Source organism: Emydura macquarii, unplaced genomic scaffold, assembly GCF_026122565.2.
Source record: "Emydura macquarii macquarii isolate MOO-44397 ecotype Brisbane River unplaced genomic scaffold, CSIRO-AGI_Emac_v2 contig_3470, whole genome shotgun sequence".
Lineage (NCBI taxonomy): Eukaryota > Metazoa > Chordata > Testudines > Chelidae > Emydura > Emydura macquarii.
The window spans coordinates 5,798,831-5,826,005 of record NW_027133607.1 but is presented as its reverse complement, the minus strand read 5'-3'; the positions used below and the strand labels follow the sequence as shown (position 1 = coordinate 5,826,005).

The following is a 27,175-nucleotide window of genomic DNA, read 5'->3' as shown; positions in this document are numbered from 1 at the left end:
GAGAATGGAGTGAGGCTGTTCTCAGTGGTGGCAGATGACAGAACAATGAGTAATGGCCTCCAGTTGCAGTGAGGAAGGTCTAGGTTGGATATTGGGAAAAAGTTTTCACTTACGAGGGTGGTGAAACACTGGAATGGGTTACGTAGGGAGGTGGTGGAATCTCCATCCTTAGAGGTCTTTAAGGCCCAGCTTGATAAAGCCCTGGCTGGGATGGTTTAGTTGGGGTTGGTCCTGGTTTGGGCAAGGGGTTGGACAAGATGTCCTCCTGAGGCCCCTTCCAATCCTAATATTCTATGATTAACCATTGGAACAAGCTACCAAGGGAAGTGGGGATTCTCCATCTCTTGATATCTTCAAATCCAGACTGGATTCCTTTCCAGAAGATATGATTTAGCCAATCACAAGTTATGTTTTAATCAAAGACAAGTTTTTGGGCTCAATACAGGGGTGACTGAGTGAAATATAATGGACTATGACATACAGGAGGTCAAACTAGATGATCTAATGGTCACTTCTGGCCTTAAACTCTGTGAATCTATGAAATCCCTGAACTTGAATGCCCTTGAACTTTCCTTTTATAGTGATACAAATAGCTAAGAAAGCTCTTACAGAATGTACAGAACCTACAGCCCTAACGTGGGCTTTTCATCTATTGACATAAATACTCTTTGAGAGCTGAGAGGGAGATTTCAGAATTGGAGTCTGGATTTGAATTTTTCATCTCAGGCCCAGCTCTGATCAAAAACTTGTGAAATGCGAGACTGTGGAAAACACCGCAGTTTCCAACTGAGTTTTGCTTGGAGCTTTTTGGTTCATTTTAACCTGAAACTCTGGGGTGTCTGAACCCCCCTGAACATCAGCCAAAGAAACAATTGCACAGATCGCTGAATTACCACAGGTGGGCGGCACTAATGATTGTCTAAGCTTCTGAGTATGTAGCTGAGCCTTCATGAGCTTCCTTCAGCAGTAATGGCACTTGCTGGTTTCCCTCATTTAACAAATTGCAACATGTATTTGAAGGCCCAGGCAGCTCTCTTTCCTCTCCTTATTAGCTCTAGACTGAAACACTTGTTAACAATATGGCACTGGCTAAAGCTCCATGGATGAACAGGCATTCAAATAGTCATGAATAAAGTCTATATATATCTTTTTTATTGGCTGGAGTTTGCTAGCAAAAGCCCAGATGAATTCTGAATGCAGCTTATTGCTCTTCAGCTTCCTCTGACTTAGGCCTCTAGTTTGTAGATAAGCTGGTCTGATCTCACAATATCTCTGTTGACGCTATCGTAGTTGTGTGTGGGGCAGATCGAGAAGTGCTGCTGAGACAGTGTCAGCTGAGAGCTGAGGTTACTGTATGGAACACTACTCGCAATGGAGAACAGAGTGGACAGATGATGGGAGAGAGACTGTGTGGGTGGAGGGGTATCAAGCAGCCTGCAGTGAGTGCCCACCTCAGGGCAAATTCTTAAGAACTAGGCACAAACCCCAAATTGGCGACGGGTTCTATACTTAGATTTCACCAACCAATTATCAACTCTAGACTTCGCATGCACTATAACAGCTTAGCCATGGATTCACAGACAGTCCCCTTGGGTACTCCAATCTGTCGTGCCACCCAGCTGAGCCTAGCTTTGTGATAGATGATCACTTACACCAAGTTACTCCCCGTCCCAAAGGCCTAGTCACTGACCTCAGGTGAATTGCACATTAGATTTCACACCAAAGACAAGTCTAGTAGCCTATCCTATAATAAACTATATACAGATTTATTAATAGGGAAAGAAAATGAGAGTAATTTATAAGGTTAAAGCAGATAAACATAGATACACAAATGAGTTACTATCTGAAGTTTCAAAAGGTAATAGGGGCTTCTATAATAAGCAAACTCTATATGTCCTTTAGGACTAATCCAGACTAAATAGCTGGGGATCCCTTGCTTATGCCTAGAAACCTGCTCCTCCACCCTCCCCTCGATTCCAAGCAGCATAGAGATACAGTTTCTTCTTGTTTAGGGGTTTTTATCCACTCCTCCCATGTGCTGTGAGCTGCAGTCTCAGCAAATGGGAGGAATCTACTTGCATGACTCGTCTTCATGGAGGGATAGCAAAACAGTATTTTGTCCTCTTTAATATCCCACAATAGTCCATCTGCTGTCGAAGGAGCTTCCCTGTGGGGATGGACATAACACCTTCTGCTGGAGACCAGCACTTCATCCTAGTTAATGTCTCTTTTCTTTCTGGTGATTGACACAGTCACAGGGACTTAGGTCAGGTCCACACTACAGACCTATAGTGGTATAACTATATCACTCAGGTGTGAAAAATCCACCCCCCTGAGCGACATAGTTATATTGACTTAACCCTCCCCTTGCATTGAGCTTCTCCCATCAATAGAGCTACCGCCTCTCAGGGAAGTGGATTAACTGTGTTGACAGGAGTAGCTCTCCCATCGGCATAGTAGCATCTTCACTAAAGCACTACAGTGGCACAGCTGCAGCACTGTGTGTGAAGACAAGCCCCTCAGTACAAGTGCTTAAGTATTGCCTTACAGTACGGGATACAGAAGCCATACGTGAGATTAATGCAGGCAGCAACTGAAAAGTGTTCAATGCAGTCCAAACACTAAACACATTCTTATCATTCTAGTACCTGTTTTAACAATACAAACATACAGGTGAGCCAGGCTGGTTCCAGCTACGTATTTGTTAGTATGCAGTTGAGACCTGGGGACCTTGGCATGAGCTAGCACCCGGTCTGCCAGTGTCATGGGGAGGGGAGGTGATATTATCGTCCCTTTCCATGTGGGGAAATGCATTTCCTCCAAGAAACTGAGATAGGAAACAGCACTCTGTTTTAGTGATACCCCACTTTACAAAGGTTGGCAAGCAACATTAGCCTCATTTTACAGGTGTGGAAACTGAGGCTCAGAGACACAAAGAGACTTAACCAAGGCCACATAGAAGCCAGTGGCAGAGTTTGAATGAGAACCCAGGTCTCCTGACTGGTAGATCCTGCCTAAAGTGTTTTGAATTCCAAGGCTGAGGAAGAAGTTGTTCAATGGACTGGATTACAGTCACACAGTGAATGAGGCCTGGACATGTTTGGCTAGTGGTGAGTGAAGTCAGAAGTTTCAGATGTTTGGTTCATAGGAGACTCCAAAGGTTTGGATCTGTCCTACTGAGTCTCCTACCCACTGGCACAGAACAAGCTGTCTCTTGAGAGTCCTGGTTCCTGCTGTGTCATAGTGGAAATGCTGCAAGGACAGCTTTTTCAGGGGCATCTGATCATTCTGTTTCCACCCAAAAACAGGAAGTGCTGAGGCTCTTGGGAATAAAAGATGTAACGCTGCTGAAATTATTCTGATTGCCCCCCACAAAATCAACTCAACTTTGAATGAAGGCTCCTTCCTGCTTCTCAGCCATTTGTTCCATGCACCTGACCAACATCTACATACAACATCAGCTACCACATCAACTGCTTGGTGTAAATCCCAAACAATTACAAACTGGGGCTGCGGAGAAGGTGGAGACTGGAGACTGACAGGGAGTGGGTGAGGTGTGTTAAAGTGAGGGGTGGGAAGATGTGGATGCATTGGCACGAAGATAGGAGTGGATAACTGAGGGAGAGTCCTGAGGAGATGGTGGAACAAGGGGACGTGGGGAGAGGGTGGAACATGATAGCCATCATCGTTAGCAGTAACAATCAGACTTTCCCTGGGTGAGTTAGCTTTTCATGCCTTTGACATTAGCCCTCAAGTTGTGCTGGACTTTGAAAAACCCAGTGCTTTGACATAAATTCCACTGCCAGGCCCAATTAAATCTATATATAGTCTTTATAGAGCCTAGCTAACGATCTATCCCTCACTCGGCATGCATGCCTCAGTAACCACACAGGAACCGGCGCTCATTAAGATTGGGCTTTCTTTACTTTAATTGTGACACCAGGCTCTCCATTGTGAAGGTTTGAGAGTGCAAACATCTAGCCAAACCTCATTTGTTTTACAATTTGCAGCCTGCAATTATTTGAAACACTTAATTTCTGGGACCACGTGAGGCCAGATTCATCGGTAAACAGGGCTGGGGATTCGGAGTGAGGTGAGGTGCATGGATCAGGCTGGGTGGGATGCAGCTCAGAGCTGGCATGAATTGCAAGTTAGCCAGAGTTGGGTGCTTGCAGGAAAGTTAAGGGGGAGAGGCTTTACTGGCCAGGATTGTTCCTGGTCCTGGGTGAAGATGCTCTGAACACTCCCTCCAGAGGACTGAGCTAGTGGGGGCTTTCTGGTGTTTTTTCCTTGTGAATTTTCTGGCTTAGTGCAGAGAACTCAGTAGTCTCTGAGTGGAATGACCTCTGGGGAGAGGAGTACTTGCCTAACTGCAAGCCTTGGGCAGCCACAGAATTTGCTTCCCCACATATGGCCTGACTGGAGCTGCTCCCCACCTCCAGATATAAAAGTCAGACTAGGCCTGTGTGCCTCGTGTCTCAGATGGGTATGTATTCAGGGAGTCGGCTGCTCACACTGCCGCAGCTACCTTCTATTTGTAGTGCACTAGCTCAATCCCAGCTAACACAGGGACATCTCCTTGAGCTGGAAATCATACGCCCATCTCGAAGTGTGAATGTACCCTCTGAATGCGATCCCCAGAGATGTCCTCAAGCTGCAGAGTCCAGATCTGAATCAGAACTTGGCCAAAATTCAAGGTGATGTGTGTCCAAAGTTCTTGTTCATGTGCCCTATAAAACAGGTTCCTGCTGAGGGAAGCAAGGGAAAGAGAATCTGTTGATGGGAGCTTAAGGAAAATTGTGATGCTTTGCCAAGGAGCATGATAGAAAGTTCTCTGTCAGCTGGGAACTGACATTGCATAGCAATGCCTCCAGGCTTTCCAGGGTACTGGTCTGCAGATGGTGGGTACAAATATTCCTTTGTCCTTCACCTTGATGTCTGCCACATCTGATCTGCCGCTGGGTATTTCTGGGAGCGTCACTGGCAACACCGTGGAGAACCTGCTCACACAGCCTGGGAAAAGAGCTGGGGATGACAAAGGAGGAAGGGACAGATCCTGGAGACAGTGACAGGCAGAAATGAGAGTGTGACTTGCACAGGTAATTTACTCCGCCTGTGCCACGCAGGAGCCATATTGACCCCCAGCTTAATTATTGTGTCATTTGTCCTTGGCAGCTACTGCTGCTTCCAATTAACTCTCTTTAATTAAAGCCTCCGGATTTCAACATTCTGAGCATAGGAGAATGGATTTGCCGGGAGGGAGCACTGCCGGGAGAAGATATAGTTTGGGGTGGCATTCACACTGGCTGTGCTGGGAAAGGACAGTTTGGGGTGGCATTCACATTGGCTCTGCTGGGAAAGGACAGCAGCATGCAGTTTGCAGTGACATTCCCGTACCCCAGAGGACTGAGACGTTACTTGTGTGAGGTGTCTCAATGGTGGGGGCTGGAATGGAGCCCAGCGGACTGTCTCCTCTCAAACTGGTTTTACAGCCATGTAAATAAAAATTTACTCCTGATTCACACCAGTATAAGTTAGAGGTGGATCAGGCCCCGTGTTTGGTTTTCAGTTGGGTTCCTGCTTTTCGCCCACTTTCCAGCTGGGATGACTGAGGCACAGGAGTTGCAGAGGTCACACAATCAGTGGCTCAAGCTGGATTGGCATCCCAGGCAGGGTTCCTTGCAATAACCACATCCTCACGAGCTTTGCTGAGGGAGCACAAAACCTGGTTCTGGGGTGGTTTTGTCTCAACCTATTTAATAAACAGCATTATGACGAATGCTCTATTAACGGCTTTGAAATGAAATCAGCCTCTCTCTTAATCTTGCTGCAGCTTTTGAGGGGCCAGCTGAGCCTTGAAAGACTGGAGCAGCATTCACAGAACTCTTGACAGAGTGACTGTTCAGTGTTTTGGAAATGTATCTTTTGACTATTGGGAAGGAAATTGGCTACTTAACATGCCTTTTTGTACATTTAAATTAACTTAGTCCATGAGATGGAATAAGTCCAGCTGCTGTATTAACAGCCAATTATAACAGCAGAGATGGAGCAATAATTCACATTTTGAACAGAACGTCAGCAGCTTAGAAAAAAGTAATGTATAGATACTGAAATTTAAAAAAAGCTAAATATGGAAGCCAGAAAATTAGGGCTGAACACATACCAGGAGCCTGGTATAACGGCTGAAGGGGGAGCCACATTTCTAACATGATTAGCTGGTTACTGTCTACCAAATCCAAAACTTCAATCATTTTGTTTTAAATGACTCCATGTAACTCATTTATACTAGAGATAGATCAAAGATGTGGTTTTTGGAGGGAGCCAATCCTACTTATGGTTAATGTAAGGATTAGAATTCAGGTTTGCAGTTGATTTGTGAGGAAGGATGGCTTAGTGGTTAAAAGATTTTGTTAGGACATGGGAGATTTAGAGTCGATTTCCTGGCTCTGTTACCAACTCCTTGTATAACCCTCAGCAAATCACTCAGTCTTAGCCTCTGTTTCCCATCTGTAAGCGGGGGATAGCAACATAGCCTTTATCTGTCTTGTCTATGTAGATTGTAAGCTCTTTGAGGCAAGGACAACCTCTTAATATGGTGTATATGCTGACTAGCACAATGGGGCCTGATATTGAATGGCCTCTAGGCACAACAGTAATATAAATAATTATAACTCAGCTGCTGTTCAACACCAGAGACACCTCAACTTTTGGAATCCCATATCTTCCCACCATTGGTCAGGTGTGCCCCAAACATGCCATCAAAATTCCACCTTGGTACCAGATCACTTCTAAGAAGTGTCAGCTGGAATGGCTTCAGTCTGCAAAGGGGTGGGAATGGGAATCAAAATCTGGTTTATAACGGAGAGCTTCTTTCAGCCTTACTATAGAAAAAGACTGGAATCCATTACCTCTGTCATTAAAGATGAGGGGAAGACATTGTGATTGCAGGGTTGCGTGGACTTTTCTTTTTCATATATCTTTGGGGCAGCATACAAGGCTGATTGCTCCCCGAGGGCACGGACAGTTCTTGAAACTATAGACTCACAAAGATGAGCTGAATTAATTGCGGATTATGTTCCATGGGAAAATATGAGCTCTGATGTATCTTATTTGCTCAACGTTCCCTTCTGTTAAGCTGATGACCCCTACGTGGCTTTCCTTTCAGTCACAGCTCCTTTGTTTTCTGTAGTTTCTCCCTTTATTAATTAGAAGGTCTGACACTACAGCTCTAGACATTTATCAGCATGGTATAATTTTAATTAATCTCACGATAAAGCTACTTGAAGTGACTTCATACAGGGCCCAATATACCAGCAATAACACACAGCAATATGAGTGGTTATACTGGAAACTTATCACTAGCGCCTACACCACAGAACATGGTGCATGGTTTGGTGTGAGTTCATACTGGATAGTTTTGTGCATTGGAGGCAATAACACAAAACAAGATGTATTGCTATAGCACGTGCCCATATGTCTCAGATACACCAAATGGGAAGCATGCAATACAATGCCAGGTATTGGACATAATCTTACTCCCTAAGACCTGCTACTGCTCATTGGATGGCTGAATGGTGTGCAGATACCACAATGATGAGCAATTATATAAAAACCTACATAGGGAGCTAATTTCTGTTACATTTTTGCTGCAATTTGCCAATGAATCCTCCCCACCTTGTAGTAACAGGTGTAACTAGCACAGTCAGGCTTTTCCTTCTGGCTTCAGAGGGTGTTGTCTTTTTCCTAGAGGTCCATTTTCATTTGAATGCTGTAGTCACAACTAAATGTGAGTCTGGCCCAGAGCTCCAGACTGGAACCCCATCTAGTGATGGAGAAGTGCACATTCTGATCTAAATATCACAGCTCAGATCTGTTTGTATAAGACAGATGCAAATATGAACAGAACTGTATTGGACTTTGGGGAAATTGAGGTCTCTAATTAAAGTGGAAAATCAGATCAAAACCCTGTCTAACTTCAGGGTAGTTTGGATCAGTATCTGAACTTCATAGCTTAGGTCCACCTGTACTTACTTGTATCCTTCAAGGTGGATGAAGGTCAAATACATAGTAGGTTGCTTTTGGATTAAGGAAGGACAGATTTACAGTCTTTAATCACTGAATTATTAGCTACTTTTGCAAATATTTTGCTGGGTTAAGCTCTAGGTATGGTCAAACTAGACCGCATAAAGGAAGAACCAGCCCAGCCCAATTTTTAACAGAGGGTGATTAACCTGTGGAACAGACTACCAAGGGAAGTGATAGGTTCTCTGTCTCTTGACGTCTTCAAATCAAAACTGGATGCCTTTCTAAGAGAGATAGGTATAAGGCCAGGTGTATACTACCAAGTTTGGTTGGTACAACTAAGTTGGTCAGGGGTGTGAAAAAACCACACCCTTGATTGACATAGCTGTACTGGCAAAACACTCCATATAGATGCAGCTATACCAGCAAAAGAGTCCTTTTACTAGCATAGGTTATGTCATTCAGGAAGATGGTTTAACTATAGAGGTAAAATAACTGCTTTTGTGGCATAAGAGGTATCTCCACTAGGGGGCTCTGCGGGTAGAGTTGTATTGGCAAAGCCTTTGTAGTGTAGATTAGCCCTAAGTCAAACAAGGTATTGGGTCAATGCTGAAGTAACTGTATGAAATTCTATGACCTGTGTTATACAGGAGGTCAGACTAGATAATCTAATGGTCCATTCTGGCCGTAAACTCTATGGATCTCTGGACACTCCACTCATTGCCCCTAAAGCACGCTTATGACCACATGAACCTTCTCCAAAACTTCTTTAAGGTGTGGAAAAGTTTCTATCATGTTTTTCTTGCATTATTTTCACTATTTCTTCTGCCTCATTTGCCTGTACACCTGAGATTTCCATACCCACTTTTGTAGGCCCACGCTTCTAGAGGTTTCTTTGAGCCAAACCTTCCAGCCCTTTTGACATTTGCCCATAGCTGCTTAAAAATGCCCAGCTGCAACAGCTGGTTTCTTTGGGAGATTTGCCATAGGCAATGATGAAATGGATAAATAAAACATTCAATGGGTCCATCTGAGGATTGCTAGGGAAAGTTGCCAGATCTATGAAATATGGATTTGAAACCTTTTTCTCACATGTGATGGTTTACAGGTGAAAAAAACCAGGATCTAAAAAAAAATAACCCACAAAGGATTTTCACACATGTTGTGTGACCCTAGGATTTTGCTTGTGATGTTAAAAAATCCTGCTCTTGTTTCATGCAAAGATACCATCAGAATGAATCTGAGTCTGACACTTCACAGTTCAAACCTACCTGAATGCTGTATCCTTTTAATAAATTGTCCAAAGAACCAGATTTATTCTCTTGTTATCTGTCACTAGTAGCTGTTCAGCAGTTTATTGTTGGCAGTTCTCAGCGGTGTTTCATCAGGGTAATACCATACTATATCATCTGAAGGAATAAACTTGCCCTGCCAACATGGGCTGGTATGAAGGCACGGGCGATTGATTGCATATTACGGATCCATTCTGAAGCTCATTCAATGGGAAAGACACTCTCAGGTCATTGGGCTCAAAATGTAGGTTTGGTTAAAAAAGAAAGGAGTTTTCAAAACCTAATAAAATGGAAATCTTTGGTCAGACGAAATGATCATAGTGGTCCTTTCTAAATTCTATGACTCTGTGAAATGTTTTGATTAAAAAGAAAGAGAAAGCGAGGAATATGTAAGGATGCTTTCTTGGAGTGGGATAGGTTAAAACACTTAGAATCATAGAATACTAGAGTTGGAAGGGACCCCAGGAGGTCATCTAGTCCAACCCCCTGCCCAAAGCAGGACCAACCCCAGCTACATCATCCCAACCAGGGCTTTGTCAAGCCTCAGCTTAAAAACCTCTAAGGATGGAGATTCCACCACCTCCCTAGGTAACCCATTCCAGTGCTTCACCACCCTCCTAGTAAAAAACTTTTTCCTAATGTCCAACGTAGACCTCCTGCCCTGCAACTTGAGACCGTTGCTCCTTGTTCTGTCATCTGCCACCACCGAGAACAGCCTAGCCCCATCCTCCCTAGAACCCCCTTTCAGGTAGTTAAAGGCCGCTATCAAATCCCCCCTCATTCTTCTCTTTTGCAGACTAAACAAGCCCAGTTCCCTCAGCCTCTCCTCATAACTTCTCCACAACCAGGCTGGAAGCAGTCTCTTTCAGATCCCAGTGTTGCTAGTTCCAGCTTACTCACTGCTCATCTCCTGTAGCTGTCTCTGGAGATTGACCCCGGCACCTCTACATACTGAGCTAAAGGAGCACAAGCTGGCAGACTGGAGGCATGGATAGATTTGTAAACCACTTTATGTTGTTTTGCCACTAGAGGGGGACAAAGAGAAACGGTGCCAATGTGAGTTACAATTAGCAGCAGCACTGGGCTAGAATAGGAAAACCAGGAAGTGAAACTATGTGTAAACAGAAAGCCCAAGTGGAGCAAAATGTGGTGCATAAACTAACACCAGGAATGACTGAAAATTATATTAGGTTTTGAAATTCCTTCAGCTGCCCTAAACTAAGCTGGTGTTGGAACTGAAATCCAGGGGACAGGGGCTAGAGGAATGGATAGCTGCACATGGAATATAAACAGGCTGGAGTTTCCTGAAGAAAAGATGGGCGATGCCTGGTGTACAATGTATTGACCAAGGACATATTAAGCATGGAGTATGTGTGGCAGAGAGGTCTTGAGAAAAGAGAACAGGAGCGAGCTCTTAGACAGGAAGGATGGCCGAGTGGTTACAGGCTGCCAACCTGGGACTTGGATTCCCATGCCTGCTCCATCCCAGACTTCCCGGGTGCCCTTGGTCAAGGCACTTGGCCTCTTGTTTAGTTCCCATCAGTCAGGTGGGGATAATAGGACTTCCCTAGCTCACAGGGGTGTTGTGAGGATAAATATATCAAAGATTGTGTGGTGTTCAGGTGCTATGGTGAAGGTGGCCATACAAATCCCTGAGAGAGAGAGCTACGTTCAGAGCCTGTGTTACCAGTTCAGGCCCTGCAGTTGCCATCTAGGGCTTAAGCAGAAGGTGCATTGATCAGATGACGTAGTAATTTATCAATGCTTTCTAGAGCCGTGCTTTGCAAATAGGCTATCTGCTGTGCTGAGCCCGCATGAGGGAGAAGGGCTGTCCAAAGAGAATCCTGTAACTGAAGCAGGAGGGCAGTGTGTGTGGGGAGGGGTGGAAATTAGCCTGCATTTGGGTGTTGGTTTCTGTGTTGGAATGGTTTTGTGTGTAAGCAGGGGAGAGGGAGGTTATAGGCTAAATCTCTCCCTGGTGTAATACCGTTGATTTTAATAGGGTTATGCCAGGTTGGAATCTGGACCAGTGTGTGTTACAGACATCTTTATTCAGCGTCCGCACTGCAGCATTCCCCGTGTGGCTGGCCTGGGGAGCCCTGCAGAGGTTTTCCTGTTAGAGGTTTGATTCCAGGAGAAGTTTGCTGCAGCAAGCAGTGTGAATGGGTTCATGCCCTGCAGTCCAGAAGGGAACTGGGAGCAGCGTAGAAAGACTGAAATGTTCTCTCCCTTCCTCCCACAGCTGACCAGAGTGCCTGTGGAATCGTGTGGTCAGTACAAGACCTGCAGCGAGTGTCTGGGCTCTGGGGACCCCCACTGTGGCTGGTGTGTGCTCCACAACACGTAAGTACGACCCGATGGCATTTCCTTCCATCCGGCCTTGCCTCCCTTGCCCCAATGCGCTTTTCTCACTGTCTACCGTGGCACACAGCAAAGCTGCAAATGGACAGGTCTGTCCCTGGTGGGCCACAAGACAGGACTCGAAAATGCAATCGGAGCAGCTCAGTTAGGGCCTGGGAGACTCAGGGAGAGTGTGTCCTTGCTGAAGCAGTTGTCTTCCTTTAATTTAGACTGGTAAAGAAAATAATTACAGAGCCAAGGCTGTCTGGGTTTCTCCCCTCTGAGTGTACATGTGAGTGGATACGGAGGGGCTCAGCAAGACCTGATCCAAAGTCCATTGAAATCAATGGAAAGGCTTCTGTTTGCTCCACTGTGTTTTGAATCAGGCCCATTCGCTCTTACAGTTTCTTTTTCCGGGGCAAATCTATTCCCTTCTCCAAGGTTTAGGGCAGCTGGACCAAGGCTGGGGCCAGACTCAGACACAAGTCTCAGATGCACTGCTGGGCCTGACTCTCCTCTGCTTACACTGCTTTGACACCTGTGATTTCAAGAGAGTTACTCCTGCTTTACACTACCGTGAGAGGAGAATCAGGCCCTCAGACTTCCATAGGCACAGGGGGCAAAGTAATATGTAAGGGGGAACTGCCCCATTTCATCTCAGGGAGGTGTTAACTGTGAAACCTCGTGACGACAATTTCAATGTCAATCCAACTGTTTCAGTGCTGCTTGTTTTAAGCACATCCGTCTGGTTCCTCTGGCACAGTGGGCAAAGTCAGAGCAGAGAATTTCCATCCTACGTGGGTCCCAGTATCAGTGCCCAAAAAGGCGTCTGCTCACTGAGGAGGCAGTCCTGACTGAGCCACGGTGGGAAAGAAGGCCCACCGCCTGAAAAGGCCATACTCTGAAATACAGCCTGGCCAGGTGCCTCTAGAATGAATGAAGAACTTCAGGTGAGGTGGCCCCAAGCCCTCCTGAGATTGCAGTTCTTTTTATTGTATTCCTTTGATCCTGAGGCTTCCCCTCAATAATCTCAAGCCCGTCCCCTTGCAGAGAACCCTCTTCCGATGCCAAAGAGGGCTGGTGTCAGGCTTGTTGAGCTCAAGGTTAGGCAAAGCTGTGACGCTATTAAACTGTAAATGGCGGGATGGCATTGCATGCCAACGGACCCAATGACCTGGCAGCAGGTCTGATATTCATGGCTGTACATGGACCAGCAGAGTACAGCTGGAGGTGGTGGGGAGGGTGCTGTTAGTAGCCAACTGATGTTTCGCCTGCGCCTCGATGGTCTTCAGCAGGGAAAGAGGCTCACTGCATAGCTATTCTTATGGGTCCCTTTCCCCCACTGAATACACAGCCCTTTCCTTCAAGAGTCAGAGCAAGCTGCCATCCAACAGAGGACAACGTAGATATAGCAATCCCCTTTGGAGACCAGCAGCACCACTCCTAACTGCGGCTGTCAGGTCACTGCAGAGTAGAGTAAAAGGAGCCCTTTGCCTCACAGAGCTTCGTGCAAAGCCTGTCATGGAATCGGCCCATAGGTGGTTCAGACCCCATGAGCTGACCCCATCAAATCCAAATGAACCTCAAGTTGAAACCACCAAGGTTCGCTTGATTTCAGACCAGAACCACACGGCCTGACTGAATATGCCCAAAACCATGACTCAGGCCCTGCTCTTGCTTAGGTCCTGGGCACACGTGGCCTCAGTCTGGGTTTGTAAACGTTACCCCAGCTATACCAAGCAGGGTGCCTACAGAGCCCTGCTAGTGCCTCTTGATCTGGGAACGTGAGGCCATCACTTGTATTTAACAGCCAGCTTTGGTGTATTCTCCCTCTGCTCTTCTTCTCCTGGGCCCATCACTATGGCATCTGAGCGTGGTGCTTTTTGCTACCAATGACGTCCAGTGAAGGAGGAGTAGTATGTACTGTAGGCCTAGTGTGTTTCCATGATACAGAGATAAGATGTAAGTCTTCTGTAGGAAGCCCCCTTTTCTGTATTAAGGACCTACATGGATTGCCATTATTGATTTGTTTATGTGGCATCTTTCACTGGACTCACAGTGCTTTATGGCAAATGATCCTCACGGGACAGAGGGATTGGATGGCTTCTGGGCTGATAGTGAGCTAGCGGGCCTTTCACCTCTCCGTCATCAGCTCCAATCCAGCCTGTCTCCGTAGTGGCTGAATGCTGTTAGCATCTGATTAGTGCTTGGTGGCTTGCATGCGATGAATTGGTGGCTGTCAGTTCGTTTCCCAGCAGGCAGGTGTCCGCACCACAGCAAACAGCCACGCTGTGTGCATTGATTGGTCTCTGTGGTGGGGGTCTCTGCAGAGCAGCCATGGATTCCTTCATGCCCTCTGGGTTAGGGCTGAGGTACATTGGAGGAGTCAGCACAGAAGAAGCTTATGGTGTCTCTGCCAGCCCTGAACCCTTTGTGTAGGTAAATAGGAGGTATCAGGGCAGCCAAAGCTGGGATCTGGCACTGTGTGGCTGCTGATCACGTGCAACTTATTCGGAGGGTCTGAGAAGTGACAGATCCTCCATCCTGCCCAAGTCTATAGGAACCTTAAGAACACTTTGGTGTGACTCAGTCACCCATCACTGCTGATAACCCCCCAGGTGGAGGAGTGAACCCAGCACCTCCCAGTCTAAAGCAGCAACCTCTACTACTCAAGCTGAAGGACTCATTCTTTTAGCAGCACCGACAACTTGCCAGTGCAGTGCATTAGTCTGATGATGATGGTGATATATGAAGCACTCTGTTTCCCTAAGATGCCTGAGTTGTGGCGCAAACATCAGGAATACGTAACATATCCCCTCCTCTGCAAACCAAGAACCAAACCCTACAGCCTCTGTACCCTGCACAGGGTCTAGCATTCAAAGGCAGCTCAGACGTTTTTCAGACAATCGTTGGTTGAAAGTTGGGGTGAGGGGGTAAATATACAGATGAGGCAGGGAGGGAGGGTGATTTCCTTTCCCTAGAGGGCCACAGAGCTAACCCCATTTATTTACCTGTTGGCCTGCGAGGGGACAGTGGAGTCCCTGAAAGGTGGGTGAAATTAGAGCACAGACCCAGGTGTGCCTTGAATATCAGCCTGAGGTCACCCAGCTCATTTCTTCTGTTTGGGGAAGCATGTAAATCTGGTTCTGGACTGGAGAAGAAGGGGTCATTGCCACCTGACTGGCTCAGTGATCTGGATTCCAGATGCATAGACGAGACCATCACACCCACAACATTAGCCGTTGATTGAACCACAGTAATACCAGATATTTCATCTCACGTGATTGCTGCAACCACCCAGGGTCAGTGGCAGAGATCAAGCAATCAATGCACCAAGCAATAAATTCCCGGGGGAGAGAAAAGGGGCAGAGACAACTGCGGATTGCACAGCAACTTGATGTAAGGGAGCTAAATAAAATGATAGCCAGCGTATAGTAGGGATGGGAGAACTGGATTCAATAGACTAGGAATCCCATGTGCAAACCTTTCCCCAAATGCCTTCCTTCTCCTCCTTTAAGGGGGAAGGATGGTCTTGTAGTTAATACACTGGCTGGGTTCTATTCCCAGTTTTAGGACAGACACTCTGTATGACTTGGGGGCTTGTTGCTATGGCCAGTTCATCCAGTCTCTGCCCTGGCCTTGTTGTCCTTTTCTCTCCCTACCCCACCCCATTGTGTCCATGATCAGCTCTCAAAACTCTATAGTTCCTGTAATAAGTCTAATCTGGTGGGGATGGATGAACTAGTTTGGCTCCAGTAAGAACCACCCAGCCTGGCCATAACACTTCACCTTTAAACCAAACCTGCAATGAACTTGGGGGTTGAAAAGGTGCCAGTAATTCTTTGTTTTCTCTGTGACTTTTGTATTTATTTTATTTTATTTGCCTGCCTCTGCCCCTCAAGCTGGGCCTGGAAGGAGAAGGGCCAAATTACATGAGCTAGGTTGTCCATGGCATTTCCAGCCGGGCAAGCAGCAGAAAGTACCAGGTACCCCGTTCTCACAAAACTTCCAGCTCCTGTTCTGTGGAGTTAAGTCATCCAGATGCCTCAGGGCAGCAGTACCTGGATGTTTGGGTCCTTATTGGCACTGGACCTTGGAACACTGTAAAGTTCATTAATAAACCTTTCCTAGGCTAGATGTATAATCAGTATCCGGTCCCACCCATGCAAGATCTCCAGGAACACCTGTCAGAACCACTGCCCATCACTAGTATTAATACATCATCCTCCGTCACCTCTCAGCCAAGGAGCTTAGATACTGTACAAGCAGGAAGGAGTCCAGCCTCCTTTGATCCCTACTGTGATCCCTGTTTTACATATGGGGAAACTGCGGCACAGAGCAGGGACATGACTTATCTAAGCCCTCCCTGGAAGTGTAGGACTGGGACTCACGTATCCTGACTGCTGGGCATGTGCCTTAACTACAAGACCATCCTTCCTCTCCAGTATCAATCATCTTTAGTTAATGGAAGTGCAGTGTTGTGCTTGAGGCCTTGGGCATGCCGTAAAGTGCTCACCTAAGAGAGAGGGGTTGCCTTTCGGATGTGCGTAGCTGTCTGTTTTTTATTTCTAGAGTGCTTTTCACTGTTGGATCTGAGCATCAGTGACTGAGGTCCTCAGAGCAGGTATCAATGCACACTGCTTCTAAGGTTACCCCCCAGCCCCATCCATCGGTTCACTGGAAGCCGGGAGTCTCCAGCCTGTGAACTCCAGTGAATGCTTTCTCCTGGAGGGCTGGCAGCTGGGGTGGTGTCTGGTGACTGCTTTGTGATCCAACTTCGCATTGCGATACAGGGTTCTCTGTGCACGGGGCAGCGTGTCAGCGCCCAGGAATTGATTTCTGTGACTCTCCCGTCCTAATCTTACAGGGGGAAATTTGACTCCATTGTGAGAGAGATCTGAAAAATAAATAAATAAAAAGCGTGAGGAGGGGGTACGGAGGGGCATCGATTGGCTTCTCCATCGCAAGGAAGGGAGCCAGGAGAGCTGCTCACTGGAGCTTTGCATTGCTGTATCTCTAGCTCTCATCTCATTCGCCTCCTTTCAGTCGCTCAGCTCCCCTCCAAAGCTGCGATTAGGCCTCTTTAGGCTATGATGAATCATTTAGATGGTGTAAATTGAAATCGTGGGGCTCTGCTGCTGCACAGGTCTCCAGGGGGGCGTGAGGGGTGGTAACCTGCTGAAAAGTTAATAGCACAGAGAGACCAAGGCACAGAGAGACCAAGTGTGCCTAGGACATAAAGCAGCTGGTGAGCCAAGGCCAACCGCAAGGTCACGACAGAGTCACTGAATCAGAACGTGGGGAGGAGGGGAGAGAAGAGGGAGGGCGAAAGTTTTCTCTGAGTGTGAAACAAATCGCTGTTTTTCCACTTGCTGTTTCAAAAAGTATCGTTATGCCAACCAGTCTCCTGCCCCACGCCCTGCCCAGCAGTGCCCTCCAAATCTGAGAACCGACCCTTCGCCCCACCACCTTCCATCCGTGCCCACCTTTCTCCAGACAGTGTCTCAGTGCTTCCCAGCCATGGAAAAGCTGAGGACCGAGGGACTCAGAGGAGCGATTAGGCAAATGGAAAGCCCCTCCCCAGATGTTTGATCACGAGTCCAAGAGCATTGGACAAGGGCTCAGTCTTGGGCAAGGAACGTATATTTTAGGCAAGCTCCGAGCTGGCAACAGTAGCTCTGCACCCAAGCAGGAGTGAGTGTGTGCGTGCGTGAGAGAGAAAGGAACAGGCCCCACCTATGCCTATGTTGCTGCAGGTCTAGGAAACCCCTGTGGTGCTCAGTGGTCATTCAGTGTTTAAAGGTCACGGCTTTATTCTGTGTCGGGCTCCGGCTGGCTGTGCATAGCAAGAGTTTCACAGCGCCCTGTCTAGAATGTCTCTGGGAAGCTCACCAGCGCTGCCCTAACTTATGCCAGGGGAGGAGCTGACCCCAAACAGCCCTGGCATAGGGGACCTCTCTGGGTCCCAGTGCAGAGCTCCATGCAGGTGCTGGGATGAATTGGCCCTGTGACCCACACTGCCTCAGGCCGCACTCTCAGCTGCCTTCCAGTTGAGCAGGCTGGGCCTGGGAGACCACCATGGGGAACCAAGAGTTTGTGGGACGGAGTGTCCTGGCCGAGAGGATATCTATTCCATCTGTTAGCTCTGCTCTCCTGGGGTCGGCCCCCTTGGCCCCGGGATGCCTCTCCATCCAGAAGTCACCAGGCTCGCTTCTAACAGACTCTCTTGATACAAAGGAAAACTGCACTTAAACAACTGGCTGACTCTGGGGACTTTTTTCTTCTTTTTCTTCCTTCCACATACTAATGCCCAGACCAGAAAATAACACTGTCTCGTCTCAGCAGGTAACGTGATGCCATGTAGCAGGCACAGGCTCATTGATCGACCCTGACTTTACCTTTCTTGGTCAAAGTCTTCTGAATCTCTAAAGAGAGTCTCCGGTAACCCAAGCCGTCTACAGAGGCAGCGATAAGATCAGGCACAAGCTCTTTAAAAGTCTTTCTCTCGCTTGACTTTTCGTCTGTTGAAAGGATGTCTCTCCCCTTTGGGCTGAGGTTATTGCTTGCTCTCTCTTTCTCTAAACTTCTATAACTGATGCTGCAGTGGAAGAAAGGCAGTCTCGGGGCCCGCTCTGGGAAGTGATGTTTACAGGGGAAGGGCAGGGAGGGATTCAGACAGCAGCACTTGCAGGTTGTCAGGTGTCTGGGGTGAGGGAGCAGGAATAGCACACCACGCCCAATGCTGTTCAGAACGCCCGCTCGGAGCACCGGTGAGTGGATGGGACGGTGTAGCACATAGATTCCTGCTACCGGCATGAGCATAATCCTGGCAGGTACACCCACAACTTCACTGAAAAAAACCCAGGGGTCCAATTCATTATAGTCTGTGTTCTACTAGGCTGTGAACTGCTGCCCTCTCAGAATGGTAACGATTTGCATTGGTGTCAACAACTGCACAAAGGCCAGGCAATGTGAATTAGACTCAGGAATTGCGATTGCAACCCTGTGTGAGGTAAGGAGGGCTTCTTGTGCTCTTCCTACCCCATGCATCAGTCCCGCAGGGGCCTTATTGTCTGTAAAGAGCCTTGAGAGCTTCCAATAGAGTTGCACCAAAGGTATGTCATTTGTTAGAGAGGAGCTCGACTTCTGCTGAATGGTGAAAGATTTCCGATTCTCACCCAGCTCTGGCTCTGAAGCTGGTGGCTGGCCCAGATGGGCTGAGCCAAACCCCCAAATGCCGGGGAAGTTCAAATCTGCACCCTGCTCCCTCCAGCCTGTTTGTTCTTCCACCTGCATGCGTAGCTGAGCGTAAGCCACATTTCCCAGTGCAGTGGGAATGGCTGTTGGGCAGAGTTAGGGTTCTTGGACTGGTTGGACATAGGATAAAAGTGTTGGAAGAAAATTCTGAAATAACTCTCTGATGTATAGATTGGAAGTGGTAGACCGGCCAATTGGTGGAGGCATAGCCATTTTGCCATGTCCCCACGCTAAGGCTGGTTTGGATCATGCACTCTCAGAGCCAGCACTCAGGCTGAGTCTGTAAGCAGCAGACCATAGCCGAGGCTTGGTCAGAGATCTAGATAGAATGGAGTGATCTTGGCACAGAGTGAATCAACCTTTTTCTCAGGTGTAAGACGAGAGAGGGTGTCTTGCATAAAGGGTGCTCACAGTGAGGGGACTAGATAACCCAGTGAATTTACACTAGGCTATTAGGCATCTGGCATCAAGTCTATCCAAACTTTAATCTTAATCCATCTGTTGAGACATATCTAATGTACTTCTCAGTTTAGCACCTAGCATCAGATCTCATCTGGGGCAGAGCAGAACGGCCCAAAACGTGTCATCATCTTGGAGGCTCTTTCATGGCCTTTATGAAATGAGATCACACTTCTTGGTCCAGAGAGAGCAAATTCCTTGGGACTGGGTCATGTCTGTTAATGGCCAAAAGGTGCTGAGCGCAGTGGTGGCTCTTGCTAAATCACATCAGTCTGTTGTATCCAGGTGTGGACATGGAACAAACCACCCTGAATTGCACCCAGCAGAATGGCCAGTGATAAGGCCTGAGGCCTGGAGACCCTGTTGTCCATACAGGTAGAGGTGGCAGGGTCAGCATGGCGCCAACTGGCACAGTCCCTCCCTGTTTTCTGATCTCAGCCTCCCAAGATGCCATTCAGGCCCCTTTCAGGAGCACTCCATTTGCTTACTCGTAAATAGTGGTGCAGGACAGACCTGTGCCCTTCACAGGTTTATTCATCTGAGTGGCTGCATCTGCCTGAGGCAACTCAGGGATTTTACTGGGCCCACAGACTGGAATACGCTGGTGTCTGGTAAATGCATTTTGATAACAGGCTTTTTCCTTGATTAGCTCTTCCTAGCTAGAGGGCAGTGGGGAGGGTTGGAAAGCTAATTAGTTCGTGCAGTGGGTTTCTGAATGCGCCTGTCACGATTGGACACCTGGTGAGTTCGGTGTCCTACTTGCTATTTGTCTCTGACAAAGCAGCTGCTTTGCAGTTTCTGCTCAGGGAAGGTTGGGCATAGGGTGCTGTTGCTACAGGTCAGGAATGAGGAGCATTGGCAGAGCTCTGTGTGTGGTTCAGGCCAGGAGTCAGGGCTGCAATAGCATGGCATGATGCAGATCAGGATTAGGATATGTCACAGTTCAAAGCAACTGCACCAGTATTTCCCCTCTCTGGTCCAGCAAGGACACCCACTGGGTCCCCAGCCATTGCTCTTCTGGGTGGAGACCTGCGTCTCTCTCCCTTCTGACTGGAGTATTTCCAGGCTGCACAGTTCCCTGCCTTCAGGGTGCATTTCCCAGCACAGACTGGTTGCCCAAGCACACCTGCTTGTTTTCTCTTTGTTAGACAGTTACCAGGTTTAACTGCTACAGTTATAAGGTACCACCCAGCACTTCTTATGCAGGCCTGCTTTAGTCTTAAGGTAAAAAGCATTACAGAATGAGAAAACATTAAACACAATAGATGAATCTACACACCTGCTAATAAGCTTACCAGGTATCACCCCAACATGTGCTCTGACAGGAACAATCCTTCAACCCGCCATCCAAGGAGGATTCCTTGCGATTACCAGCTCATCATAGCTTCAGCACAGAACAAGCACCCAATCGTATGAGGCTTCAGTAGGCCCACTCCTTCCAAGCCTTCCCTAAGGATTGAGGCCCTCCATGGACCAATGGCCCAGTCTGTTTGCTGGATCAGGAAGAAGACACTGAGCTAGTTTAAAACCAGGCTACTTCTCCCCAACCCCTTTCTTTGTCTGTTGGTCCCTGGGGATCCAGTTTCAACTAGTATATGGGAACCTCTGAAGAGGGGTGGCTTCAAAGGGTTAATAATAGAGGAAGTTAATTAGCATTCCCCCCTCTAGAGAAGGCACATACAATGCCACTATAACACATACATAAGAACAGCCATACTGGATCAGACCAATGGTCCATCTAGCCCATTATCCTGTCTTCTGACAGTGGCCAATGCCAGGTGCTTCAGAGGGAATAAATAGAACAAGGTAATCATCAAGTGATCCATATCATCGGCCATTCCCAGTTTCTGGCAAACGGCAATCCATGCCCATCCTGTCCAATCACCATTGATGGACCTGTCCTGCATGAACTTATCTAGTTCTTTTTTTAACCTGTTATAGTCTTGGCCTTCACAACATCCTCTGGCAAGGAGTTCCACAGGTTGGTTGTGCATTGTGTGAAGAAATACTTCCTTTTGTTCATTTTAAACCTGCTGCCTATTAATTTCATTTGGTGATGCCTAGTTTTTGTGTTATGAGAAGGAGTAAATAATGCTTCCTTATTTACTTTATCCACACCAGTCTTGATTTTATAGACCTCTATCATATCCCCCCTTAGTCGTCTCTTTTTCAAGCTGAAAAGTCCCAGTGTTGTTAATAATTAATATGGAAGCTTTTTCATACTTCTAATCATTTTAGTTGCCCTATTCTGTACCTTTTCCAATTCCAGTATACCTTTTTTGAGATGGGGAGACCAGATCTGCATGCAGATACATACACAACTGCATTTTTAATACAATGGACCCCAAAGGTATTAACCCTAATTCAATAAGATTTTAACTTAATTCAGTAAAATGTATCTTAATTCCATAAGGTTTGTTCAGGATATTACAGGTCACCTCAGCACAGTTGTGTAGGGATCTCTGGCCTGGAGTTGCTAGGGGTTCTGCAGATCAGAATCAAGGTGGATTGGCTGTATTGCACAGGGGCCAGGGAATGACGTCTCCGACAGGGCTGCAGGTCAGGACTGAGGTGTGTTGGCAGCATTGTTTTCTCCTGGGAGAACTGCACAAGTGCAGAATTAATGTCCCTTACAGATTTCTCCTGTCCCCCTCGCAGAATAATTGATTCTGATGGGCAGATGAAGGGAAGTTGCTATTGCATCTTTCAGCTTATGTGGTACCAGAAGAGAGGGCAGCTAGATCATGGGCCAGAGCAGCCAGCTGTGGGGAGGGAGGGGGCAGAGGCTGCCTTCCATATAGCACCCTGCCCATGGAACCAGATGAGGAGGCATGTATATGGGGTGGGATGAACAGGGTGAGGCATCTGGGGCTGCTGGGGGGTCAGAATGATTTGGATTCAGAAGGGCTAGTGCGGGGTGACAGACTGGGGTGGGGACACGGGAGCTAGTGGGGCTAAATGAGAGTGAGGGTGCATGGCCACATGGGGGCAGGATGGAGGGGAGGTGGCTGAGTGGGGATGCAGGGACATATGGGGACATGAGCAGCTATGCCTGGCTGAATGGGCTGTGAGGGTGCAGGGACGGACAGGGACAGGGAGAGGGACAGATATGTTTGACTGCATGGGAAAGGCTAGGGGTCAGCCAGGGACTACATGGAGGAGGTTACCCAACTCCCTAACAATCACTCCTCCCTCCCCCCCCAAAAAAACTGTTCCATACTTCTCCCACTCACACCCAATAACCCTCTGGGTCACTAGCAGGCCCCTTCCCAGCAATTACTTGCCTCTCCCTCGGCTCCTCCATTACCCGACTCCCCCAAGCCTCTCCAGTTCTGAGGGGTTTGGGAAAGACATTTCTGTATTGTCGTTTAAATGAATTATTACTCCCGATTCTATGTGTCAAAAAACGTTTCCTGAATCTTTTTTGTTGTGTGTATTGTTACAGACTCACTTGCTGATGGGTATTTTGAAATAGCTTACCAAAATAATTGAAACTGGCATGATTATATTGTATTTTGACAAATAAAATATGCAGAATTTTGCAGAATTTTTTATTTTCTGGCACAGAATTTTTAAATTTTTTGGTGCAGAATTCCCCCAGAAGTAAGTGTTGGAGGAGCAGGACTAGGGTAGCAGTGGATATTGCTGCTCAGCATTTATGTGTGTGATCAGAGGAGAGCCTAAGACTGAAATGCAGGGGTTGCTACAGATCTGGATTGATGTGCATTAGGAGGCCTAGATTACCTGGCACTTTTGTAGATGGGGATTGAGGTGCACATTGATAGAGCTGTGTGGTGGATGCAAGCATGGGAAAGCAGAAGAGATATGAAGGGGAAAGTTACACTATGTTTGAGCGGTGTCCATCCGCTGACTTGAATTTCATGATCAGGGCCTATTTGTGTAAATGGCTGAATTGAAACCCTAAATCTGAACACCCTGGGGGAGGCCAGACTCCTGATCTGAGTTTTGCAGTTTGGGCCTATCTTTGCTAAATACAGAATTTCACTCTGGATTTGTGGTAAGCAGGTTTCACTGTGTTTCTAACTTGCTACATATCAGAATAATGAATGCCCTGTAGGGTTCCTTGCAGTGCCTCACCCGCCGCTGAAGCAAAATCAGACGGAGTTATGATGGATGGATGATTTGGAAAATTCAGTCTCAGTCAGGGGATTGCTTTCTGTCTTACTGTCAGACATTCCCCAGTATCTCTGCAGCCAATAATCTGCCAATGAGGGAAAATGGCACACGGAATGAGTTCTCCCCAGGGAGGGGTCACGTCTGCCTCCAAATGTGTTTTCTCCCTGACATTTCATCATCCTTGACAGTGTCAAATTCCTGATAGGTCACAGAAGGGGGAAAAGCAGGAGGCTTTACCTCCTGAAATAATTGCTAGGAACTTTTCGGATGCTCAGCTGCCTCCTTGTATGGATGTTCACATGCGAGCATACACACAGTCCTGTCGGCTCTTATTGCACACACTTGTGCACACGTACACACGTACACCCACAAGCACAAACACACACTGTTCCCTCTGCGCACACAAACAAACCCACAAACACCCCTTTGCATGGCCATCAGTGGCCACCTCTCTCTCACTTAGCTTTCCCTGTCACATTCACACACATGCATTGACATCTCCTCCCTCGCCCACACACTAACCCTTTAATTGCCTCCTTTCATCACCACTCTCAAGCAAGAGCACCTGTATCGCTGTCACCTCAGCACACAGTGACACTGCATTAGTGGAGGAGTCTCCCTGGGAAGAGAAAAGTGTTCCAGTGTATTTTCAAGGGCTGAGCTGGGTGGAAACCTGGGCTGGCTGTATGGAGTCCCAGTAGGTGTGAGCACCTTGCATACTGCAGCAAAGGACCGAACTGCTCAGTAGGTCCAGATGTGGGGAAGATCTCTGGGGAGTTGAAATTGAATGTAGCTGCGGCTGCACATTTGTCTAGATTATTTTCTTCCAGTTCTCTCTATAAACTCTGGTTTCATCCAGCCCCTCATCTTCTGCCAGGGTTACGCTTTCCCCCCACCGTCACCCTCAACAACACACAGACCCTTTACTTATGGGGTTTGAGCAGTGTGCGTCTTTCTCCTTTCTGTCACTTTCCTTCTCCCATCATCTCTCACCCCAGGCCTCTTCCTTAGCTGCTTTTGAATAGCATTGAATTGAGAGCATGAAATGTCTCCCAAGGCAGAAGCAATTGCTTTAATTCCTTAGCCCTGCCATGAATTAGGGCAGCCAGATGAAAGCCTGAACCCTGGCCATGCAGGGAGTCTTTCCCTTCCCCCACCTCTTTACTCAATCTGCTCATAGTGTGGTTGATAATATTTAAATGGAATATATTCCGATCTGATACCATGGGCTCCTGCTGTGAGAAAAGGGAGCTCCCCTGGTAACAAAATAACACACTCTTGGACTGAAATCATTTCACGAAGGTAGGGCAGGAGCACCATCAGCTCTTTACGGAAGAAGAAACCGAGGCAAAGAAAAATGCGGAGATTTGGCCAACGTCACAGCTGGGTGTAGAATAAAGGACTCACAACTTCCAGGGCAATGCCCCATCCGCTGGACTAGCCTAGTACTGGTGGTATTTGGGGACTGGAGTGTTGAATTTTCACTGGAGCCCTGTTGCTATAGCTAGATCTGAGTCTATAAAATGTGTGAACGCGAAGAAGGAGAATGTTCAATTGAACATTTATTTCCTCCTCCTGCCCTTCCCCCATCACAGCCTACGAGCCCCCGGCAAACTGAGACACAGCCAGCACAGTCCTTCCAACACAAGACGCTGCAAGGAAGCTACATGTCAGGAGTGGGTGCGATATTCTGGTGGCTATCTCGCTGCGAAGACAGGCGTGAACGCAGAGCTGAGTCACAGAAGTGCAGGAGGGTCTGGCGTGACTGCTCAGTAGACGTTAAAAGAACTAACGCTGTGCAGCTTGGCTACACGGTGACCGGGGGTGTGTCGTGGTGGCTGCTCACAAGGATTGTAAGACTCTAAGAAGCCAGGGTTCCAGGAGGTTATAGCAAGGAGCGCTGGGGTTTTGAAGGAACATTTGTGCTGAATGCTAAGGGAAATGTCCTACTGATGAGATCCATTCAGCTGTGGAATCGGAGCCGGAGTTACACCTTACACGCCCCTGGGCACGGCATTTTCTGCGCCCCCCTGCCTAGAGCTGACATTCACCTTCCTGTTTTCCACGCATGGGGGGGGGGGGGGAGTGATGGGGAGAGAGGGGCTGGCTGGACCAACTCCACGTGAGGGTAGGGCGAATCCTGGTGGGGGGAATATGCTCATCCGTGGGCTCCGGCTTCTTGCCTGCCCAGGGGGTGGGACCTCAGGGGGGAGAAGGAGGATCGGGGGTGGGGCCAGAGTTCCGGAATTTGTGCAGGGCCCCCAAATTGGCTGGGGCTCCTGGGTACTGGCCCCATTGGCCCGTGCGGTAATCCGCCACTGTTTAGGCGCCCCAGGCACGTGCCTACCGTGCCTCACTGGAAATCTGGCCCTGTGTGGAATAGTGTTCCAAGGGGAGCAATGGGTTCCTTTTCGTATGGGACATTTAGAGCCGAGAGGAAGTAAGGTCCAGTGGTTTGGACACGAGCCTAGGACTTGGGAGAGCTGTATGCAGTTCCCTGCTCCATCACAGACTCCCTGTGTGACCTTGGGCAAGTCACTTAGCTTCTCTGTGCCTCAGTTTCCATCTGTGCAGTGGGGATAATAGCACTATCTTACCTCACAGGGGTCTTCTGAGGATAAAGACATTAAAGATTGTGAAGCGGTCACCTACTCTAGTACGATGGACTGATAGAATTGGACCACAGTGAAGAATACTCTGTCCAGTAGGGGCCTATCCAGTGCTGGCGATGAAGCATGCAGGTCTTTTTCATCTTGCAATCCAACAAGCAGGTTTAGGATTATGGGGGACCATGGAAGTAGAACATAGGCATCAGCATCAATGGATGAAAGGCCAATGAATCTTCATTGGCTGCATAACTGGTTGGAGATACAGTCTGTGCCTACCACACCATGAGCATTTGCTTGTCTGGCAGAGAAGTGGCAGCGCCATAAGGGTTAAAGAAGGAAGGACCCATCTCTATCTCCGTGGCAGGTTTGGAGGGGAATAGAGCCCTCTGCTCTTTGCCTGTGGTGCTGACTTGCAGCACATCCTCTCCTCTCAGTGCTTCTTTCCAAAGGCCTCTGGCGCTCTGGCCCCAGGCGGGAGAGTGGATCTACATTTGAATTGAGATACGTTAAGAAAATAATCACAAGCTAGCTAACACATGTCTGGGAGTGTCATTCCTTGTCAGAGGGCCCTGCAGCTCACTGCAGCTTAGCTCTGGCTGGCAGTATTTTAAATACCCATTTCCATCCCCTTGCCTGGCCCTGGAATGTTTGATTCATTGAGAGATGGCAGGCTTCTTTGTCTTGCTTCTGCTGGTGTGAAGGCAGCAAACTGGTGCTGCCAGGAGAAAGTGAGTCTGGAAAATGGGCCTGCCTCTAGAGGAGGCTTGGAGGATTTGGGGAGGCAGAAGGGCCTGGCTTTGGAGGAGGCTGTGAGAGCTCCCACCAGCTCTGTCCTGCCTTGGAACCTCCTTGATTCAGGAGCCAACAGTCAAAACCACTTCTGCTCCTCAGCTCTCTTTGACAACGGGTCAAGGTCAATGGGCCAACCCTGCCAACTAGGCTTGTGTATTTTGTGAGGCACAAGGATCAGGATTTTAATTCAGATAAAGCTTTCTCGTTGTGTCTGTTCTGCTCTCTGACTGGCACCCGCCCAGATTATATCTCTGTCTGAATGATATG

General features: G+C 47.8%; 1 protein-coding gene across 1 annotated transcript in view; it reads left to right on the top strand.

The window, feature by feature from the left end:
* PLXNA4 (plexin A4) overlaps positions 1–27,175 on the top strand; it is a 583,803-nt gene that overhangs the window by 354,875 nt on the left and 201,753 nt on the right. The window contains exon 5 of the mRNA XM_067534998.1: positions 11,557–11,657. Within this exon, the coding sequence (XP_067391099.1) occupies positions 11,557–11,657 (101 nt within the window). The remainder of the gene's footprint in view (positions 1–11,556; positions 11,658–27,175) is intronic.